The following is a 25,181-nucleotide window of genomic DNA, read 5'->3' on the forward strand; positions in this document are numbered from 1 at the left end:
TTATAAAAACGTGAAACATATCACGTATCTGAAAACGTGAACTTGGTCAATTCTTTAGATGAGAAAATTGTATGCGGGGTGGATAAAGAGATCACAAATGACTAATTTACATGACTTTATAAGAGTTTTTCTTTATGCTTGGGTTGAGACATTGTGAAAATTTGCTGCTTTGGAACACTTTGGATATTGGATATTTGATTTTCAAATCTTATTTAATCATTATAATCGCACTATACCAGAAATCATAAAATAAATAACTGTCACAATTTGGTAATAATAAACATAGATGTGTGTTTTATTATTACTGTCATTTACAAACAGTGGCTAAAATTAGAATGTCTCTTTAATTTCGGCTTATATATGCGGTATGATTGCGCTTCCTACACAGTTCTACACCCATACAGATCATACTGGTTCCACTGTTTCCAGTCTTGTCTCTATAAATCACTGTTTCTCAAATGGGGGTACTTCAAGGCATTCCAGGGGCTACTTGGAAATTTTTGGAATAATCTTTTATGCTTTCTTTAAAACATCCTTATTTAAAATAATATAAATATAATATTATATAAATATTTAATATATTTAAATGTAAGTTTACATTTATAAACAGAATTTACATTTAGATTTAATTAATTTCATTTCTCCTAAAATCCCACATTCCGACTTGAATTAAATCCCACATGTTATGAGCCAAATCGTATCCGTCAGTCACTGTCGCCATGACAACGCAAACAAAAGTTTGATAAACCAAACACAAATGACAAAGTGCTATATTTCATGTGTTTTCTAAACTAAAAAGACTTTGCAGTGGTTAAGGGGTACTTGGCTGAAAAAAATATTCTACAAGGGGTACCGTGTTGCAAAAAGGTTGAGAACCGCTGCTATAAATCCCTGCACGCATGGCTACTTGACGCCAACGATTCAGCGCATGCGCTGTTTGGGACATCCGGGGCTGGGACAAGGATGAACGCCAAATTCCAAGATGGCGGCGGAGGGAGGAGGGAAGGAGATGAACGAAATTAAAACTCAGTTCACAACAAGAGAAGGCGTCTACAAACTCCTCACTCACTCCGAATATAGCCGCCCAAACAGGGTGCCTTTTAATTCGCAGGGTTCCAACCCCGTCAAGGTCTCCTTCGTCAATGTAAACGACCAGTCGGGCAACGGCGACAGGATCTGTTTCAATGTGGGCCGGGAGCTCTACTTTTATATCTACAAAGGCGTGAGAAAGGTAAACAAACCTGACAGCGGAGACGGAGTGCTTGCTAACCGGGAGGAGCCCATTGATTGGGCATCTTAAAACGTGTTGCACCCCAGCTGTCAAGTTTCACAGCTTGCTGTCATTGAAGTGCGCAGGTTGTCAATCCAAGGCCATGTAGCAGACCCAGCTAAGTTAGGGACTAATTAGCATTCTTGGCTAACATCGTCACAGTTGTTTTGGCTTCGACAAGTCTCTTCATAGTCTTCATAGTTTGACTGCACCGTGTCAAGCTTTGACACGAGATGCCACATAAACTGGTGGAGACTAGGAAGTGCTTGACATGTCATATAATGTTTGTTTATCTTTGTTTTTATTTGCAAGGTAACCCAGCTCTTGGCAAGTTGTCCTCGCCAGCAGAGGCGACATCGCTATTCTCATGAGAGATCTAAGTCTTAATAATCTAAGTTACTGGACTGGAAGTGATAATGTTTATAAATCTGAGCGCAATGGTGTTGTATACTTTACTATCAGAACTTGGATGTGATGCAAAGTGATCCACTGTTTGGTTGCATACAGTCACCTTTGGTCTGGCTAACAGGGATTGACACAGGCGATGATGCTGATGATGCGTTTGTCCCTGGAGGAGCATCCAGATGCAGACAAGCTTCCCAATGAGAACCCCGTTGATGTTTTTTCCACTGTAATTTTCTGTGAAAAGAATTGCAAACTCAAATGTCCCATGGTGTAAACAGAGCATCTTGTTTTAGCATATCTAGAATGAATTACCTCGTATATTAGCTGGTTATTAGCATATAAGATTTTAGATTTCAAATGGGAGCTGTGTTGGATTTTTTCATACATGACCCAATTTGGTCTTTTGGGTATCTCATATTGGTTTTCAGAGTATTTTAGCCTGACACAACAACGGCATCGGTGCTGCTTCAGTTGTAAACAACCTTATTACTTATAACAATATAGACAACTAATCATAAAGATCTCATTTGAGATGCTGAGCTGATTTAGCTGCCACCTGCATGTGGTTTTATCGTTCATTCACTTACAACACAAGCAGTGTCAATCACTTCGGCTGAAGCATGTAGGTCAAAGACAATTAAACACATTGGAGAAGCTACAGCTCTAAGCCATCAGTTTTAAAATGAGTCCCTTGAGTCTGATGTAACATATAGGTTTAAGTTTTAATGTTTAGAGGTAGTTTCAGGTTAAGAGGTTTATGGAAGACCTATTTTACCTCTGGATCAGCCCTGTAGACAAATTAGTGGCAGTCATTTTAGCAGTTCAGTACTTACAACAGACGTCCAAAAAGATTTCTACTTTCTGATAGAATATAAGACTTTTTTCATAATTTTCATTTCCTCCCCATGCAATGTTTAAAACTGTTCAGTTGACAAAGAGCGAGTGAGAAAGAAAAACATTCAGGCTATTTCATGAAAGTCAAAACAGGACGATAGAGGTGTTTTTTCATACTTTCTGATTGTTGTGCATTTTATGGACACACCAGGTAGGAGGGGGACACGTCTACCATTGAGTGTGTGTGTCAATTGTTACACTGCAGTGCATGAAAGAATCCAAATCCAGCTTGTTTAATGTTTGTGGTCATTACTCTTGTCTGAATGTTCATTAATGAGCAGAATTATATTTAAAAAAAAAATAGTTATAGTTTATAGACACAGTAAATAATCTTTCTCTCTGATCCTTTAACACACCAAAATAGTTTGTAAATGAACATTAGTTGCAAAGGATTAAGCTGCCAGAAATGTCTAATTCCCCTTTATTTCACTTCCTCTCTATTTCCACTTAATGGCTGTCTACAAATCACAACATATTCTTTTTTTTCTCATCAATAAAATCCTGTCAAAATCTCATAACTTTTAAATCTTTATTATCTTCTTATATTTTTTCACTATAGGCTGCTGATCTTAGCAAGCCCATAGACAAAAGGATATACAAAGGAACACAGCCTACATGTCACGACTTTAACCCCCTCACTGCGACGGCAGAGAGTGTCTCCCTGCTGGTGGGCTTCTCAGCAGGCCAGGTGCAGCTCATAGACCCGATTAAGAAGGAAACCAGCAAACTCTTCAACGAGGAGGTGTGTTTCAGTCAACATTTTAACGAAAGTCGACTTCTGAAACAGTCTAGATGTTGGAAAGTTTCTGTCTGCTGTTTTTCTTATTTATTTTTTCCTGCCTCTCCTTCCAGAGACTAATCGACAAGTCCAGAGTTACGTGCGTACGATGGGTTCCTGGTTCAGAAAGCCTCTTTCTTGTGGCTCACTCCAGTGGCAGCATGTACTTGTACAATGTGGAAAACACCTGCGGCACCACGGCACCTCACTACCAGCTCCTCAAACAGGGAGAAAACTATGCCGTGCACACGTGCAAGAGCAAGTCGGCTCGTAACCCGCTGCTGCGCTGGACGGTTGGCGAAGGGGCGCTCAATGAGTTTGCTTTCTCCCCGGATGGCAAGTTCCTTGCTTGCGCAAGTCAGGATGGCTTCCTGCGAGTATTTGGCTTTGATGCCGCAGAGCTCCATGGAACGATGAAGAGCTACTTCGGTGGCTTACTATGTGTGTGCTGGAGCCCAGATGGACGGTATATTGTGGCAGGAGGGGAGGACGACCTGGTGACTGTGTGGTCATTTCTGGACTGCAGAGTCATCGCTCGGGGGCACGGTCACAAATCATGGGTGAGTGTTGTGGCGTTTGACCACTGTACCACCAGTGTTGAGGGCGGTGACCCCCCAGCTGAGTTTAGCGGCAGTGATGAGGACTTCCATGAGCAGATTCACTTTGGAGCGGGCAGGGACAGAGCAAACAGCTCTCACTCCCGCCTTTCTAAGAGGAACTCTACAGACAGTCGACCGGTCAGTGTGACCTACAGATTCGGCTCAGTGGGACAGGATACTCAGCTGTGTCTGTGGGATCTTACAGAAGACATTCTCTTTCCTCACCTCCCTTTATCACGAACTAGAACTCACACTAATGTTATGAGTGCCACAAGCCCTCAAGGCACTGGACAAACGACAACTACTGTGTCCATCACTACCAATTCCACTGGAAGCAATGGTAAGGACAGCGCGAGCAATAGTAGCACTGGTAACCCCACAAACTCCCTCTCTGGCAGCCTGCCGCGGTCCAACAGCTTGCCTCACACTTCCAACCCAGCAGGGGGTAGCACCCCCAACAGCCACACAGGCAGCAGCAGTAACAGCAACAGCAGCGGCACCAAGGGTAACAGCATCATGGATGGCTCGTTCATCGCCACCAGCGTCAGCAAGTTTGCAACACTGTCTTTGCACGACTCGCGCAAGGAGCGCCACGAGAAGGACCACAAGCGCAACCACAGCATGGGCCACATCAGCAGCAAGAGCAGCGACAAGCTGAACCAACTCAGCTCTTCACGGACGGCAAAGGCTGAGGCAGCTAAGACTCTGGGCACAATGCTGTGCCCACACATGGAGGAAATCCCCCTGCTAGAACCGTTGGTGTGTAAGAAAATCGCTCACGAAAGGCTCACTGTGTTAATCTTCCTGGAGGACTGTCTGGTAACAGCTTGCCAGGAGGGTTTCATTTGCACATGGGCAAGACCTGGGAAAGTGGTGAGTGATGATACTGTCATGTGACACCACTAAACATTTAGATAGTTAGCACTTCTTATCTGACATCAACCCCAAACTTTTTTTTTTTTTTTTTTTTTTTTTGCTGCGCTAAATTTGGTCTGGCTCTGGTATTTTTAAATGCATGTAGAAACTCTGCCCTTTTAAGTTCGGTCTGCAGAAAAACATTTTTTTTCAGGACAGTTGTCAGATTATGAGGCTAAAATATTGCTAAGTGAATGTATTAATAGATGTTGCTTCAAAAAGGCCAAGCAAAAAACAAAAAACAAAAAAAACAACAGAATTTATTCCTAATAATAACACACAGTTCTGCAGAGACCAAGCCTTTCCTCATCTGCATATCAATCTCCCAAGTCTTGGCTTTCAGGAGAAAAACAAAATGTTGGCATTAAACAACACAAAACAGAAACTATTGGCATATTCACACTTTTTCCACTCATTGTTTTTGTTTTTTGTTTTGTTTTTGCTATTTGGTTATTGATGCTGCTACCTAAAACTATCCTCACAGAACTAATTCCAGCCAAGCCCATTTTTTTTGGTACCATCATGGTGCAAAAACTTCCTTTTTATTTCAGATCAATATTTTTCTTCTTTCCAGACATGTGTAAAACTTTATTTTCCTTTATTGTTCTCTATCTGCTCCTGATTGACATTATCAATTTAAACTATCAAATTGTTTAAAAGTTTGACAGGAAGTGGCATCACCTTCATTGCTAGGGGTCTCTTAGCAACATAGTAGTCAAAGTGACCTTTTTTTTATTTATTATTATTTAATCATAAAACTAATATGTGAATAGTGTCACCATTCATTGTGGATTTACCATGTAGAGTTTCCAAATGAACACTTTATTTTGTGGCTGGACTGTAAACCTCCTGGGAGGAATATAAATGCCTGGTTAACTTCCATAGATCACCTAAAGGTTAAACTGTTGATCATAATTCACCCCACAAAGTTGCTCTCTATTGTTTCTGAGAAACTGTCAACAATAAAAGAGAGAGCTGATGGTGGGCACCGAGGGCTCCTACCAGTCTTGTAGAGTTTTAACTGTTAATCCAAATTTGATTCTTGTATTGTGTTCTTGTATTCACCACACGTCGTCTGTCTTTCCACAGGGATTGCTCTCATCTCAAAACAACTCAGCCAGCTCCCCCAGTGGAACAGTGGTATAGCCCCAGTGCAGATGCTGCTTACGGCCGCTCCATGCATCAGAGACCGGGATGACCGAGGCCCTGCAGCGCTTCTTTCAGCACCGTCACACATCACGTGACCTTTGGTGTCACCGTCTTTCTCATGGCTGCAGCTGCTCAGCTGCTGTCTTTGTCCTACTGCTCATTTTAAGAAAAGCGACGTTGGCCAAGCCAGGGTTTAGAAACAAAACTCTTCTTCATGCGGGTGCTATTGAAAGAAAGAGGGCAAGCTTTAAATAATTCAGGAGGCACGTGAGAAGGCTTGACTGGCTTAGCTGTGTGTGTTTGGTCATATCAAATCGTGTCTAGTCAAAAAAAACAAAACAAAAAAAAACAAAACAAACTTTATTACCCAATCTCTTGTGCCTGTAGATCTTTAGAGACGAGACACGGTGTAGTGATGATGCCTCGACCTAACCTCCTGTCTCATGTATTCACTGATAAAAGGGATTAAGACGAGGGATTGATCTTGAGCAGCAACATATCTCCAATGCCAAGTCTGTTCCTTTTCTTGTTCCCACCTCATGTGCGACTCCACAGGCAGACAAAGTCCTCAATCACCGGCTTATGAGAAGCAAATTTCTTTTCTTTTCTTTTTGCTTCTCTTAGAAATTTTAGGATCAGAGTTATCACACTTGAATTTTGCACATATAAATTTTTTTCTGTTCTCTTGTTTTGTTTTTTTTTTCTCCCCCCATTTTGAATTCATAGCGGCGGAGTCAAAAATCTTGACGTCTGTTCTGGAAGCACTTACTGGGGGAAATGGCTCGTTTTTGCTCTTGGTCTCGACGCTGGATGCTGCAATCATAGTTTTTTATATGAAAATTGTTTGCACTTAAAAAAAAGTTTGAGGAGAATGGCTTTACATTTTTGGAGTGTGTCAGGACTCCTTGACAAAGATGTGTGTGTGTGTGTGTGTGTGTGTGTATAATAGAGGAAAAGAAAAACCTTTGTATCTATTGAACATTTATTTTAATATTGTTTCAGATGAAATGGGCTCTGTAATATATGTAAATATTGTACTTTGCTGATTTGAGGGTGAAATGATTACATTATTACATTAGTTTAAAGATTTTCATTGCAGAAAATAGTGATATTTCTAATATAGAAAGTCAAATATTAAAATGAATCTTGAATATGCAGGTGAACATGTTCCTTTTTCTGTTGTATATAAAGAGAATTCAGGTGTATTTTTATTAATGAAACATTTGGCATAGAAAATGTCTGGATCCTCTTGTCTAGCAGATAGTGCTGAATACAAAGCCAGCCTGTCACTGCAGGTTCCCTTTTTCAGCGTAAACGGCTAGGCACAGATGCAGCCATCACTCTGAGCTCAGGTAAACCACGGAAGACTAACGCAGGCACCCCCCCCCAGTAGACTTTTATCCCATCCCTTAAGATGCTTGTGAATTCACTTAAACACGTCTCACAAATGTGTTCTTCAGACAGGGCTGAAGTCTCTCGACTCGTGGTAATGCGAGTTACGATTCCTGAACCTGTGAACAAACTTTTGACACTGTGTTGATTTCTAACTGACTCAATGTCAGTACTAGATGGCGCTGTGAGTGCTTCAGATGATGGTGTTAATTAAGCACCCACATAGGATCAAGAAGGGGGGGGGGGGGGGGGGGGTGATTCCTTCATGTGACACCTATTAAAACACTTTTGACAGAACATGTTTCATTTGTGTTTACTGTTTATTCACATCTGACCGTCACGTAGCACTGACAGTGGGGTATTTAGCCTCCATAGCAGGAGGATCCAACTCATCTAAGTTCAGGGGGCCACACACCATGTGTGGGCCTGACCAAATAATGACATCACAATAAGCTATAAGTAAATAAGATTAGCATTTTTCCCCCTTCTGTTTTACTGCAAAGATATACAAGAACATGATCAAAATGTTGACATTTAAACTATTAAAACAACCTGAAAGTTCTTGAGTAAAGCAGATGCAGTTTCAGTATTTTGCCTGTTCATTTTTGACATGTTTTAGAAATTACGATTGATTTACGAAATCACAAAACGTGTAATAAGAGGTATCTGAATCGTAAGAAAATATAGGATTTAAAAATTATGATTGGAGTTAGTTGTGAAGAGCTAGAAGTAGTAATCCTGAATAACTCGTCTCAGAATACAAACTGATGTGAGCTCTACTTAGAAAGATGTAGAATCTATTTGTACTTGTATTGAAACCAATGAAAGGACAAATTATTAATTGCAACTGCTTTGATTTAATGTTTTAAAAAATGTCTGTCATTTTTACATTTAATTGACTGGACCATGTCTGACAGCCCTGCTCTAGAGAAAGCCAAGAAATCACCAGTTACCAGTTATCTGCAGCTGATTAACTAACTTGCTAGCTGTATGTTATATTAAAATGTGAAAGCATTTCAATCCATTCATGAAGAAAATAATTATTTGCAGCAGGATGGTTTAAAATCCAGCTGCTGAACCAACTTATAAACTAATAAGTTTTTTTTTTATGAAAGATTATCTCTACATGCCTTTTTTAAATTGAGTAGCTGCAGAAACTTTGCACCTCTCTTTCTATAATTATTCTAGTATTATAGATTAGATTACTGGTGTGTTTAATTATATACAGTAATTATTATAGATTAAAGAGATTATTGAATTTCCCTTTGAGGATTAATAAAGTATTTTTCATTTCATTCATTCATTTCTGATAGTTAACATGGACCATAAACAGTAAATAGCTTCACTGCATCCTGCCTCAGTTTACATGTATGTTCTGTTACTGATTTAGACTGCTCTCCTCATTTTGACAAATCCATCAAGTGATTACATGAATAACTAATGATTAATACTCAATGAAAATGTAATCATACATCCCATTAGAACATCCTAAATCAAGCCATGTTAATCTGGAAGACTAAACCATCTAATTCAATTGTTAGAGCTTCACAGATATGAAATATAGGCAGTTTTCTTTTTTTTTTTTTAATTTCAGCACACATAATATTATTTTTTTTATTTCAGCACACATAATATTAACAAATGCTACAATGGCTCTGTTCCTTTGCTGACTGTCACTTCTTACCTCACAACATGGGACACTATTTCACAGGTGCTTCCCAAATTAAATGGATCCGCCTTCTTTGTCAAATTTTACACAATGGCCCTGTTGGTGTGAGAAAGAAAACACACAGGAGCTTCCAAACAGGCTGACAAGCATTACGAACAAAGCAAGAACCCTTTTATGATGTAGATCTCTCCTGTTCATCTGTGGTAAGGTTGCTCAGTAGGTGGCAGCATTGCAATGCTTATCCAGCAGTTTATCACTTGATCTAAAGAGATCAAATCACTATCCATACAGAGCATCTCCTCTATATTTCATATTCTTAAATGAATAAAACCCCTCCTCCATAATTGATGAGTCACTCTTTGAGGAAACGCAAGCACTCAATCTTGTTGAAACCTTCTGCCTGAGGCATCAGCGTGAGAAGAGGTGTTGGGAAGTGTGATTAGCAGCTGGATTGGTCCGATCAGTCTGTCAGGGTGTCAATCAACAACTCTTTACTGACTGCGCTTCCAGCATCCATGAAGAGGAGGTATCAACCAGGAGAGGTGCTCAGTGAGATTTCTATGTATTGAAAAAAGAAGGGAAAAAAAATCAACATGAAATATAGCCAGTATTTGATCAAACAAGGTGCTTGAATAGCAATTAAATCAGGCAGAGAAAGATGCATCCCTCTTGTATCTTTAGGGAAATAAGCCCTGCTTAATGGGAATTCAATAAACTGAGAAAGAATCCCACTGCTGCTTTCATCATCCCACAGTGTTGAAACTCGCATCCTTAAAATACCACATATTGACCCAAAGTTTTGTTTATGTAGCAACGATTGCAGCTGCTATGAATGATTAATAAAGCCTCTCGGCTCTGTAAAGAATAAGCAGCTCTGCAGGCATTTAAAAAGCTTTTATAGTTTAAAATAATGGATTGAGAAAAAAAAAGTAAGAAGTGCATATGAGGTTGCAGAACGACATGAAGGCTTTATTATTGGCTGTCGTAGAGGGTTTCTTTTGATTACTTTGTTGCAGAGACCTGCAGTGGATTTTTTTTTTTTTTTTTTTTGTTGTTGTTGGCAGTGGGCAGCTTGTAGTTTTGCCTCCAAGTCTAGGTAAAGCCTGAGAGGATTATAGAGCTGCAGTGCACACATTCAAATTCTACAAAACCCTCCTGCATAATAAAAATCTCTCATTTCAAAGCTTTAGATTCTACAAGGATTTAACAGTTTTTCCTCCACCATGAGTTAACTTTTACTGTCCAAGTTGAAGCAAAATGCTATCTCCTCTATTTCCTTTTTCTATTCCGAGCCAGCTTTTCCCCTGAGGTGCAGGCCCAATTACTGAGCCTCCACCATGAGAGCAGCTGCACAATGTGCCAGTCACATGACCTCAGCACAGCATTAGGAATTAAAAGTTCACACACAAGAAATTAACTGGGGCTTCCTACCCTATGAGACTTCTTGGTCTGTGGGGAACTTTTCTATAGGCTCCATTATTGTTACACGTTTCTTAAATGAAGAACAATGCAGAGGATGTGTGCGTCAAATTAAAGCTTGCTTCTCTGGAAGGCCACCAGCAAGGCCTTCAAAAGGATGCATGTCATGTCCTGCTTCACTGAGGACTTATTCCAGATTTTTCCAAAGCTTGCAGAACAGAATGTTGCACAGAACTGGGAGGGACGAAAATCAATTGAGCTTTGACCTTAGTGGAAAGCATCCATACTGAACTATGGTCAAAGCACTTAAAATGTAAATGCATCTTCAATTGCAACAACAGAAACAAGAAAGTAGCGTAACTCTCCAGGGATCTCAGCAAGCTGCATTGTGTTTTTCAGCAGGAAAAAGAAAACTGCAGGGATGCTGTGGCTTCGTTTCTCATGCTGTACCATAAATGTGGAGACAGTGATGCATCACCCTAACATGAAACAAAGCCCTGCAGGCTGCAGTGCCTCCTCTCTTACAGGCGACTGGATGAAAAATATTAGTTTGTGTTTGCATCTCGCCATGTTGCCTCAGCATCCCATCATGCAGTAAGCTACATTCTTTCTGCTGTATATCTTTTGTCATTTCAGGAAACTGATTGAAGCCAAGTGGGACGTTACTTTAAACGGAACAAGGCATCTTTCCAAGCCTATTCTGATCTCTGCAAATTTATGTGCTATTAATATCCTCAGGTTAATCATGTGTGCACAGCGGGACTGTCCACTGGATTGTGTGACTGACTACCCTGATGAACACCTAGCTGGAGTTCCTTATTATCCAGCTGTTTACAAACCTACTTTTATGCCAGTGTGAAAAGCGGGAAACATGTTAAATAATGGCACCAATGTCTTAAAGAGGCCAAAAATCCAACATTCGCCTTTATTTGAAACAATCCAAGAAAACAGTCCAATAAAACAGGCAATATGAAGAATAGTCCATAAAGATTTAGTTTTTTTTTTTTAATATAGGATGCAAAAGAGACAATAATATAGAATAGTAGCAATTAAGGTCACTGTAATCGGATGTAACTCTTGCAGAGTTCGTGGTCCCTGATATCACCCCAGCCCCCGTTTTTCACATGTGGGGCCACCCCTCCGGCGCCGTTGGCTGGCAGTCTCTTTGTGATCAGGAGGTTTTTTGGAAACAGCTGGTTTCCACTGCTCTGCAGGATGTTTTCGATCTTTGTCTTCTGACCGAGGGGCATGCAGGAAGCCTTCTTGTGGTGCATGCCGCAGTCTCCTGCGTGGAAAATCCGTGGCGCTTCGCTCACCATGACCTTCCAATAAGACGGCAGGCAGGACACGGTCAGGTGTTGCAAGGACCAGTCCCAGTTGTAGTCGTCGTAAGTGCAGAACGTGTCAGTGCATTGGAGGAGTTTCTGGTATGTCTCTCTGCTTAGAGCCATCCCCATGTTGTGCTCTGTGGACTTCCAGGCTTTCACCTCCACCTTATTTGCTTTACTGGAGTAGCTGATGTGGCTGTAGCTCCCCAGTGAGAGGATGTCGCAGTCGGTGCACTGCTCCCTCTTGAGAACTGTCATTAGCTTTAAGAGATGGATAAAGTCTGGAGACAAGTAGTGGTCCTCCTCTATCAGCAGGACGAGACCTTTGTGGTCTTTGAGAGCTCGGACTCTGTCCCACACAAAGTGCAGCTTCCACCACCAGTGGTGCTTCGTCTGGGAGAACTTTGCCTCGCGGTAGTGACCAAAAGAGTCGGGGTACTCTGCATTGATGCATCCCAGTTTTAAGGCGTCTTTTTTGGGAATGTCTCGGGGACAGTCCTTGGGGTCATTTCCAGGGAATTCTTGGGGATACAGCTGGGTGCTAAAGGGGAAGAAAATCTGAAGGACTTGACAGAAGTTAATAGAGGCCACCACTTTATTGATGTCTGGGGACCAGAAATCATGGCTGAATATCAGCAATATGTTCTCTACTCCTCTAGCCTTTCGCAAACTATCCACTAACAGCTTCAGGTAATCCGGTCGGTTATGGACCTGGACTACCACAACCAGATCATCCTTCTGTCGCAGCGTCTTAAACTTTTCCTCATTCCTTATTGTTTGGTCAAAGTTGAGTTGGAAGACAATGCCACGATAAACCAAAGTGGAGTTATCCACCTCTGGCTTTGTCATTTTGGCTTTCTCCTTCTCCTGGTGTGTGTAATTTGCTTGTATAATAATAGCCGGGGGAACAGGTGCTCGGGTAACTGCAGGTGTAGCTTGCACCTGGATATGATTGTTGACGCTACTGCTGCTGCTTATGCTGCTGCTCCTCCTCAAAATCTCCCCTTCCTTAGGGAACGGTGCACTTTCGTTCTTTCTCTGCCTTCCACTGCTCCAGAAAGCAAGGCCACAGACGACAACCACCAGAGTCAGTATCACCACCTTCCTCTTGTAAATTCGGAATCTCATGGTAGATAATCAGCTTCTTGCAAAAGGGAGAGAAGATAATCATAGAAAATTTAAAAAAAACAAACAAAAATTAAATAAACTTTTAGTGTTCGCAGGGGGAATATCTGATGGGGGGGGGAAAAAGCTATTAGGAGGCTAATGGTTGGCAAAAAGTAAGTGTTGTTGTAAACATTTATCCTGCTGGAATGTCATTGGTGGCCCATGAATATTCCATAAGGCATGATGGTTGCTGGGAGGCAGTGTGGATTTGCCACCTGAGTGAAAAACAGACCAGAAAACTAAATTAGCTGAGTGCACTATGGCGCTACAATAGTTTAAAAACTGTGTAATAATATTTTATAAATACACAGAGAAACAGATCATTGCAAATGCACAAAAAAATGATACGATGTATAAAGTTAATATTTAGGACAGAAAACTGTCACATCACACTAAACTCACAAAAAAACTGTCACAAACTGTTTCTAAAGATAAGAGATCATCCTTATACTCATAAGATACAGTGAAACGCTGTAAAAATGTTGGCATTTTTCATATTTGGAATTCTATCCTTCCTTCAGTAGCATCACGTAGGTATTGGATGGGTCCTAAATTCAATTAGTAGCATAAAAAAAACAGCAACAGCCACAAAAAAAATTATTTCAGCTACAAGGAGTTTCTTTATCACTGCCCCACTCACAACATGTTATCAGACAAGTCTAATATTTCAGACGACTCTGGATCAGATGAAATATTTTTGTCTCTGTAAGTCCTGTAAGTGAAGAACAGCTGACCAGCATGAAAAGGTGAAATTACATCTGCAGTTCTGGCTGCTGCCAGACGGCATCTCCCCCTAACATATCCTTGTCCAGAAAGTTTTCTTCCTCACGACATCACATGAGATCAATGGAGATATTGTTCAGTGACTTGTAGCATAATAATGCAGCATTTTTATAAAGTCTTAAGCATTGAGGACGTTTAGCTCTGAAACGTTTCCGTACCGTGTCATATACAAAACTGTCATTTGAGCCTGGACAAATTAGAGCACTTTTATGTTGAACAGTTGGACAAAATACCTGTCAACAGGTGGAAAAGTCTGACTGAGAGGAACAGAAAACACCTGACTGTAGCGGAAACATTCAAGGATTGTTCAACAAAATATTAGTTTATGAGTGATGTAATATGTAATAAATTATCTTATTTGTTTGCTTTTTAAAAAAAAAAAAAATTCTATTGATCCAGAATTAGAACATAATGTAGTGATTTTCACAATTTTTTTATGTATTACTTTAGTCAATTTCAGCTTATTTTACAGGCAGCTTATTATCGGCTTATTTTTTCCTTCTTTAATGAAAGGGTATAAATAAATATGAGTACAACTGTATCACCCAGGGGCACCGCCAGGAATTTTGGCCCTATGAAAGACAATGACGTAGACCCCACCACTTGATCGCAAATTTTAGATTTTTGTTTTTGTTTCAAGCTGATAAAAATTAGCTTTTAATGGGAATAATAAAGATCTTGGGCTGTGTTTAACCCTTAATGGGGCAAGTGACTATTTTTGATCACTTTGTTTCCTTTCATATTCAGCATGAAACTATTTTTTTTTTTTTGTTGTTGTTTTTTTTGTTCATGTAACAACAGAATAAAGGTCTTGGTTCATACCAGAAGGACAATTTTAGATTAAAATTTCTAATTTGAAGGTATTTCATTGAGTACCCTATAAAGCCCGGGCCACATGCGGCCCAGCACCAACTTCTATGTGGCCCAGTTTATGTAAAAGAATAAAAATATTAATCAAGAACCTTCAGTCATTCCTTCGCTGATTAAGTAGCCTACAATGTTGTGCAGACCATGAATGCAACACCTGGTTGCCTAGCAACATTAACCCCAGCGTGTGTTGTTGTGTTTTAAAGTTGTGAGAGTAGCGCTAGCAAGCATGTCCCAAAACGCTAAATTGTTTTAACCCCGCCTGGACTGATAAGTATTTGTTTATTTTGCCGTTACATTCAAGCGCCAAATCGGTATGTTTGATATTCAGGGTGTGTGGCGGTGTTTAAAGATTATAATGTGAGGAGGCACCACATCGAGAAGTTTAGTTCGATATGACCTTTTTATGTTACAAGTTAGGAGAAAAATAGGCTCTGACTGGAATTTTCATTCTTTTATTTTGTGCATTTGCCCTCATCATGTGAGACTGAATTTTAAATAGAAAAATTAATAAGCTACTTATTTTTCAAAACGTAAATGTGTCTTTTTAATTAATTTATTTTTACTGATTTATTTTCCCTTACTTTATTTACTGGCTCTCATAATTGTTTTTATTTGAAAATCTGACCCACCTGAATGTCTAATTGAGTAGCCCTGCCATAAAGGTTTAAATCACAATGCATACATTAAACTAGGTTATTTTAATATAAACGGTTTATCAGTTTATATTACAGCTATATTTTATTACAACCTATGAAGAAAGTATTTATTGATAATGAAGGTTTAATGATTTTCTTATATAGTTGTTACATTGGGTCCCTATTAAGTCGTGGGGCCCTTCCAAACTCCCCCCCCCCATATGACGACTCTGTTTATCACCCAACTCCACCAACGCCAGGCTCCATTATCTCTCTCTGCTTGCAGCCTACAAGCCCTTATTTTTCTCTCCTCAGCTGGACACTGGCTGTCTGTCAACACGTACCATGCCAGCTACAGCTTTGGTCGACGTTATCACGACATATCCTTATCATATTTGAGCCGAACATGAATTTCCAATTTGCTCTGCTGTACATAATCTGTTATAACCTCTGTCTTAATAAGAGATAAAATTCAGCTTTCAGGTGGCCAGTAAATGGACATATGGATTTATGATCCATGAACAAAGTTAGACAACATTTTAAATCTTCTTAAAATGGTTTTAAGTTGATCAAAGAAGAAAAATGGCTTAAGTGTTGAACAATAAATAAGCCATCAGTCAAACAAAGTGCTGCTGAGTGCATTTTTGGGTTGATGAAGGGGATTAAATTGCACATTATGATTTCTCAGAAAGCCGAATGAAATAAAATAAATAAAAGCTATTATTGATTTTAAATTTTTTGCCAAGAACAAAAGCACGCTCAAAGCTCCTTTCAGACATGTGTCAATTCCCAAAGGATTAAAGCTGTTTTAGCTTGTTTCTTTCAGATGATGTGGAAAACAATATAACTCGCTTAATATTGCAAGTAAAACCCAAGAGGGACTGGGTTTTGGCCTTGCTGATATTTATGCATTTAATGATCTTTCAGATCCCCCTGAACAACAGCTCGTGTTTGAAATGAGTCCACCCTGCCGTGCATGCCTTTCTGTTCATAGGACTTTAGCAGTTCAGACTTCTGCTGAGACCCAATCAAGTCAGATTGTAACAGAAAAGTGCTGGGTGGGTGATTCACACAAGAAACACATTGAGCTTTTTTTCTTTAAACCACTCTAAAGTAGCAAATCTTCAGCAAGTGTGTCTAAGATGTATAAGCTGACACAGACTGCTGTAGACAGAAAGAAATTGATTAACTAAACAGATAGGTGGTTACATTAGAAATAATACATTAAGTGGGATTTTTTTTTAGAAACAGCCTGCACCCAACACTGTCAGTATAAACTTTAAAAAGAAAAATCTAATTTTTCTGGCAAAAATGTTTTCCACCATTTGTTCAAAGCAAAAACGTACATCTAAAAGCAAAAAACCACCTAAAACTATGGGACCCATTGTGGGCAAAATGAGTTCAGCAGGATGCTGAACTATGAAAGTTGGGGATATAAACACGGACCCTTCACCGTCTGGTCTATCAGGCCATAAACTGTCAGGGGAAAAAGAAAAACTTTATTTTTAACCAGTTCCCCATTGTCACACAGTCATGACCCAGCTTTATCCATGGGATAGTTTAATATGGTGTCAGCATCACTAAGAATTTCCTGAGATTATATAAACAGACATGAGTAGAAAGCCACAGGAGAATAGTGAAAATTTCTCCCCGATTCTTGAAAAGAAAAACTGGGCTTTCCAGTTTATTGTTTTTTGTTGCAAGTTTTTTCATTTTTCCATTTATTTTTTTTTAACACCTTTGGTTTACTTTAAATAGCCAACTCTTAGCTGTAGTGCTGCAATATGCAATAAGGATGACATCAGGACAATAATGCTGGCTTTAGATACATAAAATCACTCTCACTAACAGCGATTATTCTTCACAAAAGCAGGCCACTGGTCTACAAACTCCATATTTGCTTGCATTATTATTGAACAAAGCTGAATGTCTGATTGTTTTCTCCTGCATTACATTCTGTCCCTAACTACATTATCAATATTGATGGTCTCTTTCTCCCCAGATCTGTTTAAAAACCTCCATACTTTACATGTTATTAAATTAGTGTGCTCTCAGGCTTTCTAAAATCGGTCTCATGCCTGCCTGAAGAATCTTTTTAAATCCAAAACTTAAAGCTGAGTGTTTGAAACATGATATGAGCCTGGTTTGCAACACTTGTGCTAACATAGTAAAACATTCTGAAGCAGCTGCTAACTGGAACTGTGTGAAAAGATAGTTTATTCACACTATAGAAAAGGTAGTTTGACATAAAGATAACCTACATATTTTACAGTGTGCCTGTCATTCTCTGGCTAGCCTGACCTAGCCATATATTTTCTTTCATTAAAGAAAAGGCTGAATTTACAACAGTCACTCAAATAACTGGACACTTAAAAAAGGAACAATAACTAAAAATTTGCAAAAATATAATTTAGTAATATAAAGACACTTTTTTTCATTTAGTTGAGTTGAAGAAAGAAAAAAACAAACAAATTGGTCCTGGACAAATTAGAGCACTTTTATGTTGAACAGTTGGACAAAATACCTGTCAACAGGTGGAAAAGTCTGACTGAGAGGAACAGAAAACACCTGACTGTAGCGGAAACATTAAAGGATTGTTCAACAAAATATTAGTTTATGAGTGATGTAATATGTAATAAATTATCTTATTTGTTTGCTTTAAAAAAAAAAAAAAAATTCTATTGATCCAGAATTAGAACATAATGTAGTGATTTTCACAAATTTTTTATGTATTACTTTAGTCAATTTCAGCTTATTTTACAGGCAGCTTATTATCGGCTTATTTTTTCCTTCTTTAATGAAAGGGTATAAATAAATATGAGTACAACTGTATCACCCAGGGGCACCGCCAGGAATTTTGGCCCTATGAAAGACAATGACGTAGACCCCACCACTTGATCGCAAATTTTAGATTTTTGTTTTTGTTTCAAGCTGATAAAAATTAGCTTTTAATGGGAATAATAAAGATCTTGGGCTGTGTTTAACCCTTAATGGGGCAAGTGACTATTTTTGATCACTTTGTTTCCTTTCATATTCAGCATGAAACTATTTTTTTCCCTTCCAAACCCCCCCCCCCCCCCATATGACGACTGTTTATCACCCAACTCCACCAACGCCAGGCTCCATCATCTCTCTCTGCTTGCAGCCTACAAGCCCTTATTTTTCTCTCCTCAGCTGGACACTGGCTGTCTGTCAACACGTACCATGCCAGCTACAGCTTTGGTCGACGTTATCACGACATATCCTTATCATATTTCCGCACACTTTCACAAAATGCTTCCAAAGCAACCTTAAAAAAAAAAAAAAAGATACACTCCCAGCTTTGCAGCTACGGTCCGATATGACAGCAAGCATCCTGAAGATGCTAGCACATTAGCAACTGCTTCAGCCAGTCCAGACCCAACCTCGTCGACAACAACAGCGTTCGAGTCGAACCACAGTAACCATATTTACACGGCTCACCTAAAACCGAAGCTGTCCAGCGGCTCTTCTTTCAGGGAGACACATTACAACGGCGGAGTCCCATTCTCCTCCATACCTCCCAGCCAGCTGCATGGAAACGCAATTGACGACTCGTCGTAGAAAATCTTAAGGAAGCACCGCCTGCCACTGTCCCACAATGCACTGGTCCAGCGGGGGGCAGCAGCCTTATACGCAGTCTGTACACACGTTTAATATCTTCCATCTGGGAGTCTCTTAAAGGTTGGTCTCAGGCTTCAAAATATCATTTTATCAGGTTGGCTGGAGCATGGAAATAAAACTGCATGTACCCCACCCTGTTCTCATAGAAAATTTCAAACACTGCCAATAGATATTAATTTAATTACTGAAGATCCACGTGCTTCCAGCAGTTTTATTTTTTATATTTGGAAATCTGTCGCAACATGACACACATTAAAAGTAATTTGTCACCATAAACACAAGTTACTTTTTATTGAATGAACGAACAGATAAAAGCACAGAGCCCATATGTGCAAGTGTCAAGTTATTTTAAATGTTTTGGAAACACACTTACTATTAAAAGATTTACAATTAATAAATAAACGTGGAATTATCAGTAAAATTTCTGCACATATGCGATTCCCAATAAAATCATCGCTTTTTAACAATTTTTAGTAGCAACATTCAGGATTCTTAATTATTTAATAACATAAATTCACAAAAACAGAACTTTGTTGTAGATGACTTAAAATATGAAATAAAAATTTAAACACAAGAAGTCTTTTATTTAATTACTCATTTGTTTACATTTATGTTTACCTGAGATATTATTATCTTATATAAGGTAAACATGTGTGTGTCAATTTTTTTTATTTTACTTGATTTTATTTCAGTCTGTAAACATGGAAGAATTTAAGTAAACAAATACTTTCTGTGTAAATACTTATCAGCTTAGATTCTTTATTTATTTACAATATACATACATACACACACACACACACACACACACACACACACACACACACACTATATATATATATATATATATATATATATATATATATATATATATATATATATATATATATATATATATATATATATATATATATATATATATTATTGCAGGTAACAGATTTTACAGACATGTACAAACAGGAATGACAGTGAGTCAGGATAAAAAAGTTTTTACAAGCATACCTATGAAAATAAGGGATACAAATATGGACATGAGAGGAAAATGAGGCTTTATTATCAGGTACAAAACATAAAATGAAATAGTTAAATTTGGTTATCTACAAAATTGGTAAAGATAGTTTATCATTAAAGCTTAGTGTGACAATGCTCTTCTCGTTTGTTGTAGAACTTAAAGTGCATAAAATAACATTTAGTTCAACGAGGAAGAGATGGATGTTTGGGAAGGCTTTCTTGTATTTTGGATTTATGTATATGTGATTTGCCAGTCAGGAATCGATATGTTGACGATTTGGTTTAAGAATTCATCATTGCATTTATATCTGCAGATGATATTTATGGGGGTGATTAGTATAGAGTGACCACTTTTATTCAAAATTATTTATCATATTGTTCTTTTTATTTATTTATTTGCCCAATAGAGGGCGCTACATCATACACCCTCCACCGGAAATGCCGTACCCAAAGACGTCATTTGCACATGCGCGTCCGTCTTTCTTCCTTTCCGACACTCGAGCGAAAAGAGACAAGATGGGCCATCAGCAGCTCTACTGGAGTCATCCTAGGAAATTCGGACAGGGATCCCGCTCCTGGTTAGTTTCGATGTTGTTGCATTGTTTATCGATTAATGTACTCAACTGAGTAATTCTTAATAAATTAGTGTAATCTCCGAGGTCGAAAAAAGTGATAAATTCAGCGCCGCATGGGCGCTTATGCTGCACTAATATGGCGGCTTCGGATGCCCGTCGGTGCTCCAGAAGTTTTGTGCAGCTGCCCCGTCCGTGGTTAGACAAAAGTGGCTTGTTTTGAATTAACATAACACCTGTAATTATTAATGGTAAAAACTCCTGCAGCATGGTTGTTTCATACTTGTTGTTTTCAGACGAACAGGGGTATCCTGCTTAACTTAAATGAAATACTGCTAGGCTAGCCGTGCTAGTCATGTATTGTGTTTTGCTGGTTCCCATGGGCACATTTCAACATTTAATTGAGTAATTATGTTTTGTTGTTATTTCATTTCAGCCGAGTGTGCTCCAACCGACATGGCTTGATCCGTAAATACGGTCTGAACATGTGCCGACAGTGTTTCAGACAGTACGCCAAAGACATCGGCTTTGTTAAGGTGAGTAGTTCCTGTAATACAGTGTTTCTCTAATTCAGTCCTCAGACCTCCCTTTCCTGCCTGTTATAGACAAGATCCTCCTCCAAAGCACCTGAGTCAGAATATTGAACTTCCTCATCAAGTTCTTAGCAGCCTGATAATGATCCATTTATTTCATTCAGATGTGTTAAAGTAGGGTTGTCTATAAGACATGCAAGCAGGGGGGCCTGAGGACCGGAGTTGAGAAACACTGCTGTAATACAAACAGGTTAACTTTAAATTTTGGAGGGATTTATAACCTTGCAGGTAAAAGCCACATATATACTACTGTAACTAAATAAATACTCTAGTACTGTTATTTTTTAACAGAAACTAAACTCGCTGCTTTTTTGTTTCACACAGCTGGATTGAACGTCTGGCGCTGACATCAAGCATCATTGGACGGCTGGTCAAGATGGGATAATTCGGCACTGCAAATGAATAAATGTTTTTTGTCCAGTTAAGATGAAGTGTGTGGTTATTCATTTGTTTGAAGTTTAAATTTTTACAAAGTATATCTTTAAAACATAAGGGTCATGATGAGGTAAATTTATTGTGACTGATGAATTCTTTTTAAAAAATTGTGGGAAAAAAACTTACCTGAGCCATCTCCACCAATTGGGTTTGGTATGTAAAACCCAAATTAAATGTTTATTTCAGCAGGGTTTAAATTTGAACCATTTAACTTTTTACACTATTAACTTCTTTTTACACATCTTAACCATTTGCTAAAAAAAAAATTCTGTTTATTCTATTCAAAACAAAGGAAAATAAGCAAACATTTTTCTCTGGCCTTTTTGTTAGTGTGAAAGAGTTAAAAATGGAATTTACTACTTGTTTTCATTTACAAATGATGCACTCCTGTAGGCTGTAAGAGTTAAATTTTTCTTTAAATCCAACTTGCAAATACTGTGGATGCTATTATACAGCAGTGGTGCCCATAAAGCCTTAATCCCATCGTAAAGATTAATGAACGTTTGCTCCTAAATAATACTATCATTATTGTACACAGATTATAAATCTGTGATGTAAAGTTATATTTTTATTCAGCATTCCAATACCAGAATCCAACTGAGTGAGCTGCTGCATGTAATGTTAAAATATTTAAATATCCTGACTGGGAGTCATTTAAGTGATTCAGAGGCTCTGTTGGAGATTAATGCTGTTTGTGTTGGTCTACAAGCCACTTAAGGAAAGTGTAAAGACCCATCTGCAATTTATTTATAACCTTGTGACATGTTGGCAATTCCTTCCACATGAAAACCAACCACAAGGTTTGGAAATTTAAATGCATCAGGTAGAAACTCATTGTATGTGCTGTAGTGTGACTAATTGATCATATTAGCAACGTTTGGAAGGATATTTGCTGAGCAATTCTGGAAGAGATCAAGTAGTGCAGCTAATAATCGAGCTGCACATGATAATGGAAGTCGCTGCAGTGTAAAGCAGCGGACTAATTTCCAAATCAGCATGCCTTCAAATGAAATAACATGCCTGTCACATTCAAGGACAGTGACATGCTGAGATATTTGGTCCTGCTCAAAGTTAATGGAATCACACAAGTCCCTTGTAGTGTTGCTAATTGTGCAGTGCCCTGTGTTTTAGATGTTCAAACTTTGAATATTGAACAAGCTTCAGTCAGACAGGTGGGGGATCCACGCAGCTCCACATATCGACTACATCTTGAATTTATTGATGCAATAAGTTTCTTGTTCCTTTTAAATAAAATGTAATGTAAGGCACTAGATGGCAGCAGTGCTGCATGCTCAGTAGTGTAAATGTAGTCAAGCATTGTACTTAAAAGTTATTTGGACATTCGTTCATTTTTATTTCAATCACTAATCTGCACAGTCTGACTTTAATGTTAAATAAAATATTAAGCTCCAGCACATTCAAGGCAAATTAAACAACAGGTGGTCTCTTGCTGACAGAAAACAAAATGTGATGGAAAAAAATACACAGCTTCTGCAAGAATACATTGATTCACATCTGAAAATGCCTGAAGGGGAGCAGGCTGACATTGTTTCTTGGTCATTTCAATCTTTTTTACCGAAATATGCTCAAAAGTAGCCTAAAAAAATTTCAGAATTTAAGTCCTTTGAAGGAAGAATGAGCAAAAATCTCCTCAAAAGACCTCAGACTATGGATCAAAGCGTTGCTTTGGTCAAATCTCCTCGTTGTCAATCTGCTTTAATAAACTGCTCCAAGAAATTCCTTTACACATCAAATAAATGCCAATAAATAACACGATGAGACCTGATTACTTATTAAAAGTGGGTGTCATCCCATCAAAAGAAAGTAATGTAGAGTTAATGTGTACAAAAGTGTGCAAGTTTCACCTGTTAACGTTGCCACATGCATCTAGGACAGTGTGCAGTCGAGAAGTCAGTTTTAATGTGCAGTTAGAAGGAGCAAGGCTGTTTGCACAGATGGAGCTGAACACACAAGCGCTTCATGTTGCATCATTCTGGAGGTGGAAGGTGTTGTCTTTGATGTTCAGTTCAGCTGCAGTGGTTTCACCACTGCGTTAATGCTCCTGCTTGCTGTCCCAGCACTGTCAAGATGGCAGATTGACACGACGTGGTGGAAAGTATTTAATCTAACTTGAGCCTCCTCAAAAAGATGCTGTCTGCCTTTCATCTAGCACAGTAAGTGTGTTTGAATTTCTGCTATCACTACCTTAGATTGTGAGTATGAAGCAGCAAAACAACCAGAGAGACATTTAGACCAAGTTTAAATACCTATAAACAAACGTTTGTCCATACGTACATGTTACGTACTCTTAAAAAAACAAATAATCCCAGTATTTTATTGGTAAATTCATTATGCTCATGTGCAGCAGCACATGAGCAGAGAGTTGTGGAAAGTAAAGCCATTTTGTACTGTACTGCCATTCCCTCAGACAACATGTTCTGGCACTGAGGATACCAAGTAAACAATAGCTTCTTGTATGATTTAGTCTCATTGTTGCTGCCAACATTTATGAAGGCGAATAGAAGTGGAAATGGTCATTGCTGCCTACAGCAGGCAGGTCAGGACTGCAGTAGACTGCACTGGAATGTGCTATTATTTTATTTTGTTGGTAAATAAATGGATGTCCATGGAAAGATGTTGCTTTGGAACATGCATGATAACAGTTTGGTTTGTTCGTAGCACATTATGTCCATTTATTTTTCCAAGCCGAAAGTGCAGTTTCAGGTGACATTTTTGAAAAAACCAAAACAAAAAAAACAAAAAAAAAACCAAACAAAAAAAACTACTGTACTTTTATTTATTCATTTGGTTTATAGATTTAGTGGGTGGGATGTCTTTTACCTGATTAAGTTGTGCAGATTTATTTTAATTTTTGTATGCATTTTTTTGCTTTTAGTCTATTTATTTACTCCACTGACGTTCGGGTGAAAAGGAGTAGGTATTATAAGACTGCACTTCGGCTGCTACTTATTTCCTTTAACTTTAACCATTAAATGAAATGAATGAATAAATAATTTTTTAAAATCTATTTTACGTATGGCACTAACTCATTAGAATGAAATAAAGCTCATTGTTTATTCCTCTCGTCATTTCTGGACAGATAACAAAACATTTAACTTCTTTTAAGAAGCTACATTTAGCTTCATCTGCTGGGCTAGAACCAAGAAAACTGGTTCTATGCTTGGAGTAACTCTGGAGCCGCTGGAGCGGATTGTCCAAAGAAGAATGCTGCACAAGCTGATGGAGGATTCTTCACACCCTCTCCACAACACAGCGATGAAGCCACCAGCCTCCAGAACAAGACCTCCTCTAGTTAGTTATTATCTATTACAATATTGAACTTCCCTTTAGGGATTAATAAAGTATTTTTCATTTCATTTCAAGTGATTATATCTTTGGATTTACTCTGACATTTTAGATTTAGTGTCTTTAGTTTAATTTTTATGGAATCTTAAACAATTTTACACTATTCACAAAAAGTTAGGGATATTCAGCTTTTGGGTGAAATTTCACAACAAGCCTAAAATGCATTCAAACCTGTACAGGTGAACTTAATGTGATCTTCTCTAAGCTTTTAAATGCACATGTCCAACTGTTAAATGTTTCAATAAATTTTGCACAAGTTGCTGTTCTCTAACAAGGAGCTTAACGGCAAAAA

The 25,181-nt window shown here is 38.6% G+C and overlaps 3 protein-coding genes across 3 annotated transcripts; 2 read left to right on the forward strand and 1 right to left on the reverse strand.

Annotated features, from left to right (window-relative positions):
• Positions 1 to 982: 982 nt before the first annotated feature.
• Positions 983 to 7,626, forward strand: wdr20b (WD repeat domain 20b; the record flags this gene model as incomplete). The annotated part of the gene is made up of 4 exons (XM_079255972.1): positions 983 to 1,231; positions 3,129 to 3,311; positions 3,422 to 4,819; positions 5,951 to 7,626. 4 exons carry the CDS (start codon positions 983 to 985, stop codon positions 6,005 to 6,007), a joined length of 1,887 nt encoding a protein of 628 aa, XP_079112098.1. The 3' UTR covers positions 6,008 to 7,626.
• Positions 7,627 to 11,401: 3,775 nt separating this feature from the next.
• Positions 11,402 to 18,872, reverse strand: mgat2 (alpha-1,6-mannosyl-glycoprotein 2-beta-N-acetylglucosaminyltransferase). Its single transcript, XM_079255250.1, has 2 exons — positions 18,736 to 18,872; positions 11,402 to 13,200 (listed from the first exon to the last, which is right to left on the reverse strand). Exon 2 carries the CDS (start codon positions 12,944 to 12,946, stop codon positions 11,546 to 11,548), a length of 1,401 nt encoding a protein of 466 aa, XP_079111376.1. The 5' UTR covers positions 12,947 to 13,200; positions 18,736 to 18,872; the 3' UTR covers positions 11,402 to 11,545.
• A 1,499-nt stretch (positions 18,873 to 20,371) lies between these two features.
• rps29 (ribosomal protein S29) lies at positions 20,372 to 21,513 on the forward strand. The gene is made up of 3 exons (XM_079254942.1): positions 20,372 to 20,501; positions 20,932 to 21,031; positions 21,413 to 21,513. The coding sequence occupies exons 1-3, from the start codon at positions 20,440 to 20,442 to the stop codon at positions 21,419 to 21,421; spliced, it is 171 nt and encodes a 56-aa protein (XP_079111068.1). The 5' UTR covers positions 20,372 to 20,439; the 3' UTR covers positions 21,422 to 21,513.
• The last annotated feature ends 3,668 nt before the right edge of the window (positions 21,514 to 25,181 follow it).

Source organism: Telmatherina bonti, assembly GCF_933228915.1.
Source record: "Telmatherina bonti genome assembly, chromosome: 16".
In the NCBI taxonomy this organism is placed as follows: domain Eukaryota; kingdom Metazoa; phylum Chordata; class Actinopteri; order Atheriniformes; family Telmatherinidae; genus Telmatherina; species Telmatherina bonti.

Coding starts and splice junctions, on each gene's coding strand:
- rps29 (XM_079254942.1), top strand. CDS start 20,440: ATGGGCCATCAGCAGCTCTACTGGAGTCATCCTAGGAAATTCGGACAG. Junction 20,502..20,931: donor GGACAGGGATCCCGCTCCTG/GTTAGTTTCGAT, acceptor ATTTCATTTCAG/CCGAGTGTGCTCCAACCGAC.
- mgat2 (XM_079255250.1), bottom strand. CDS start 12,946: ATGAGATTCCGAATTTACAAGAGGAAGGTGGTGATACTGACTCTGGTG.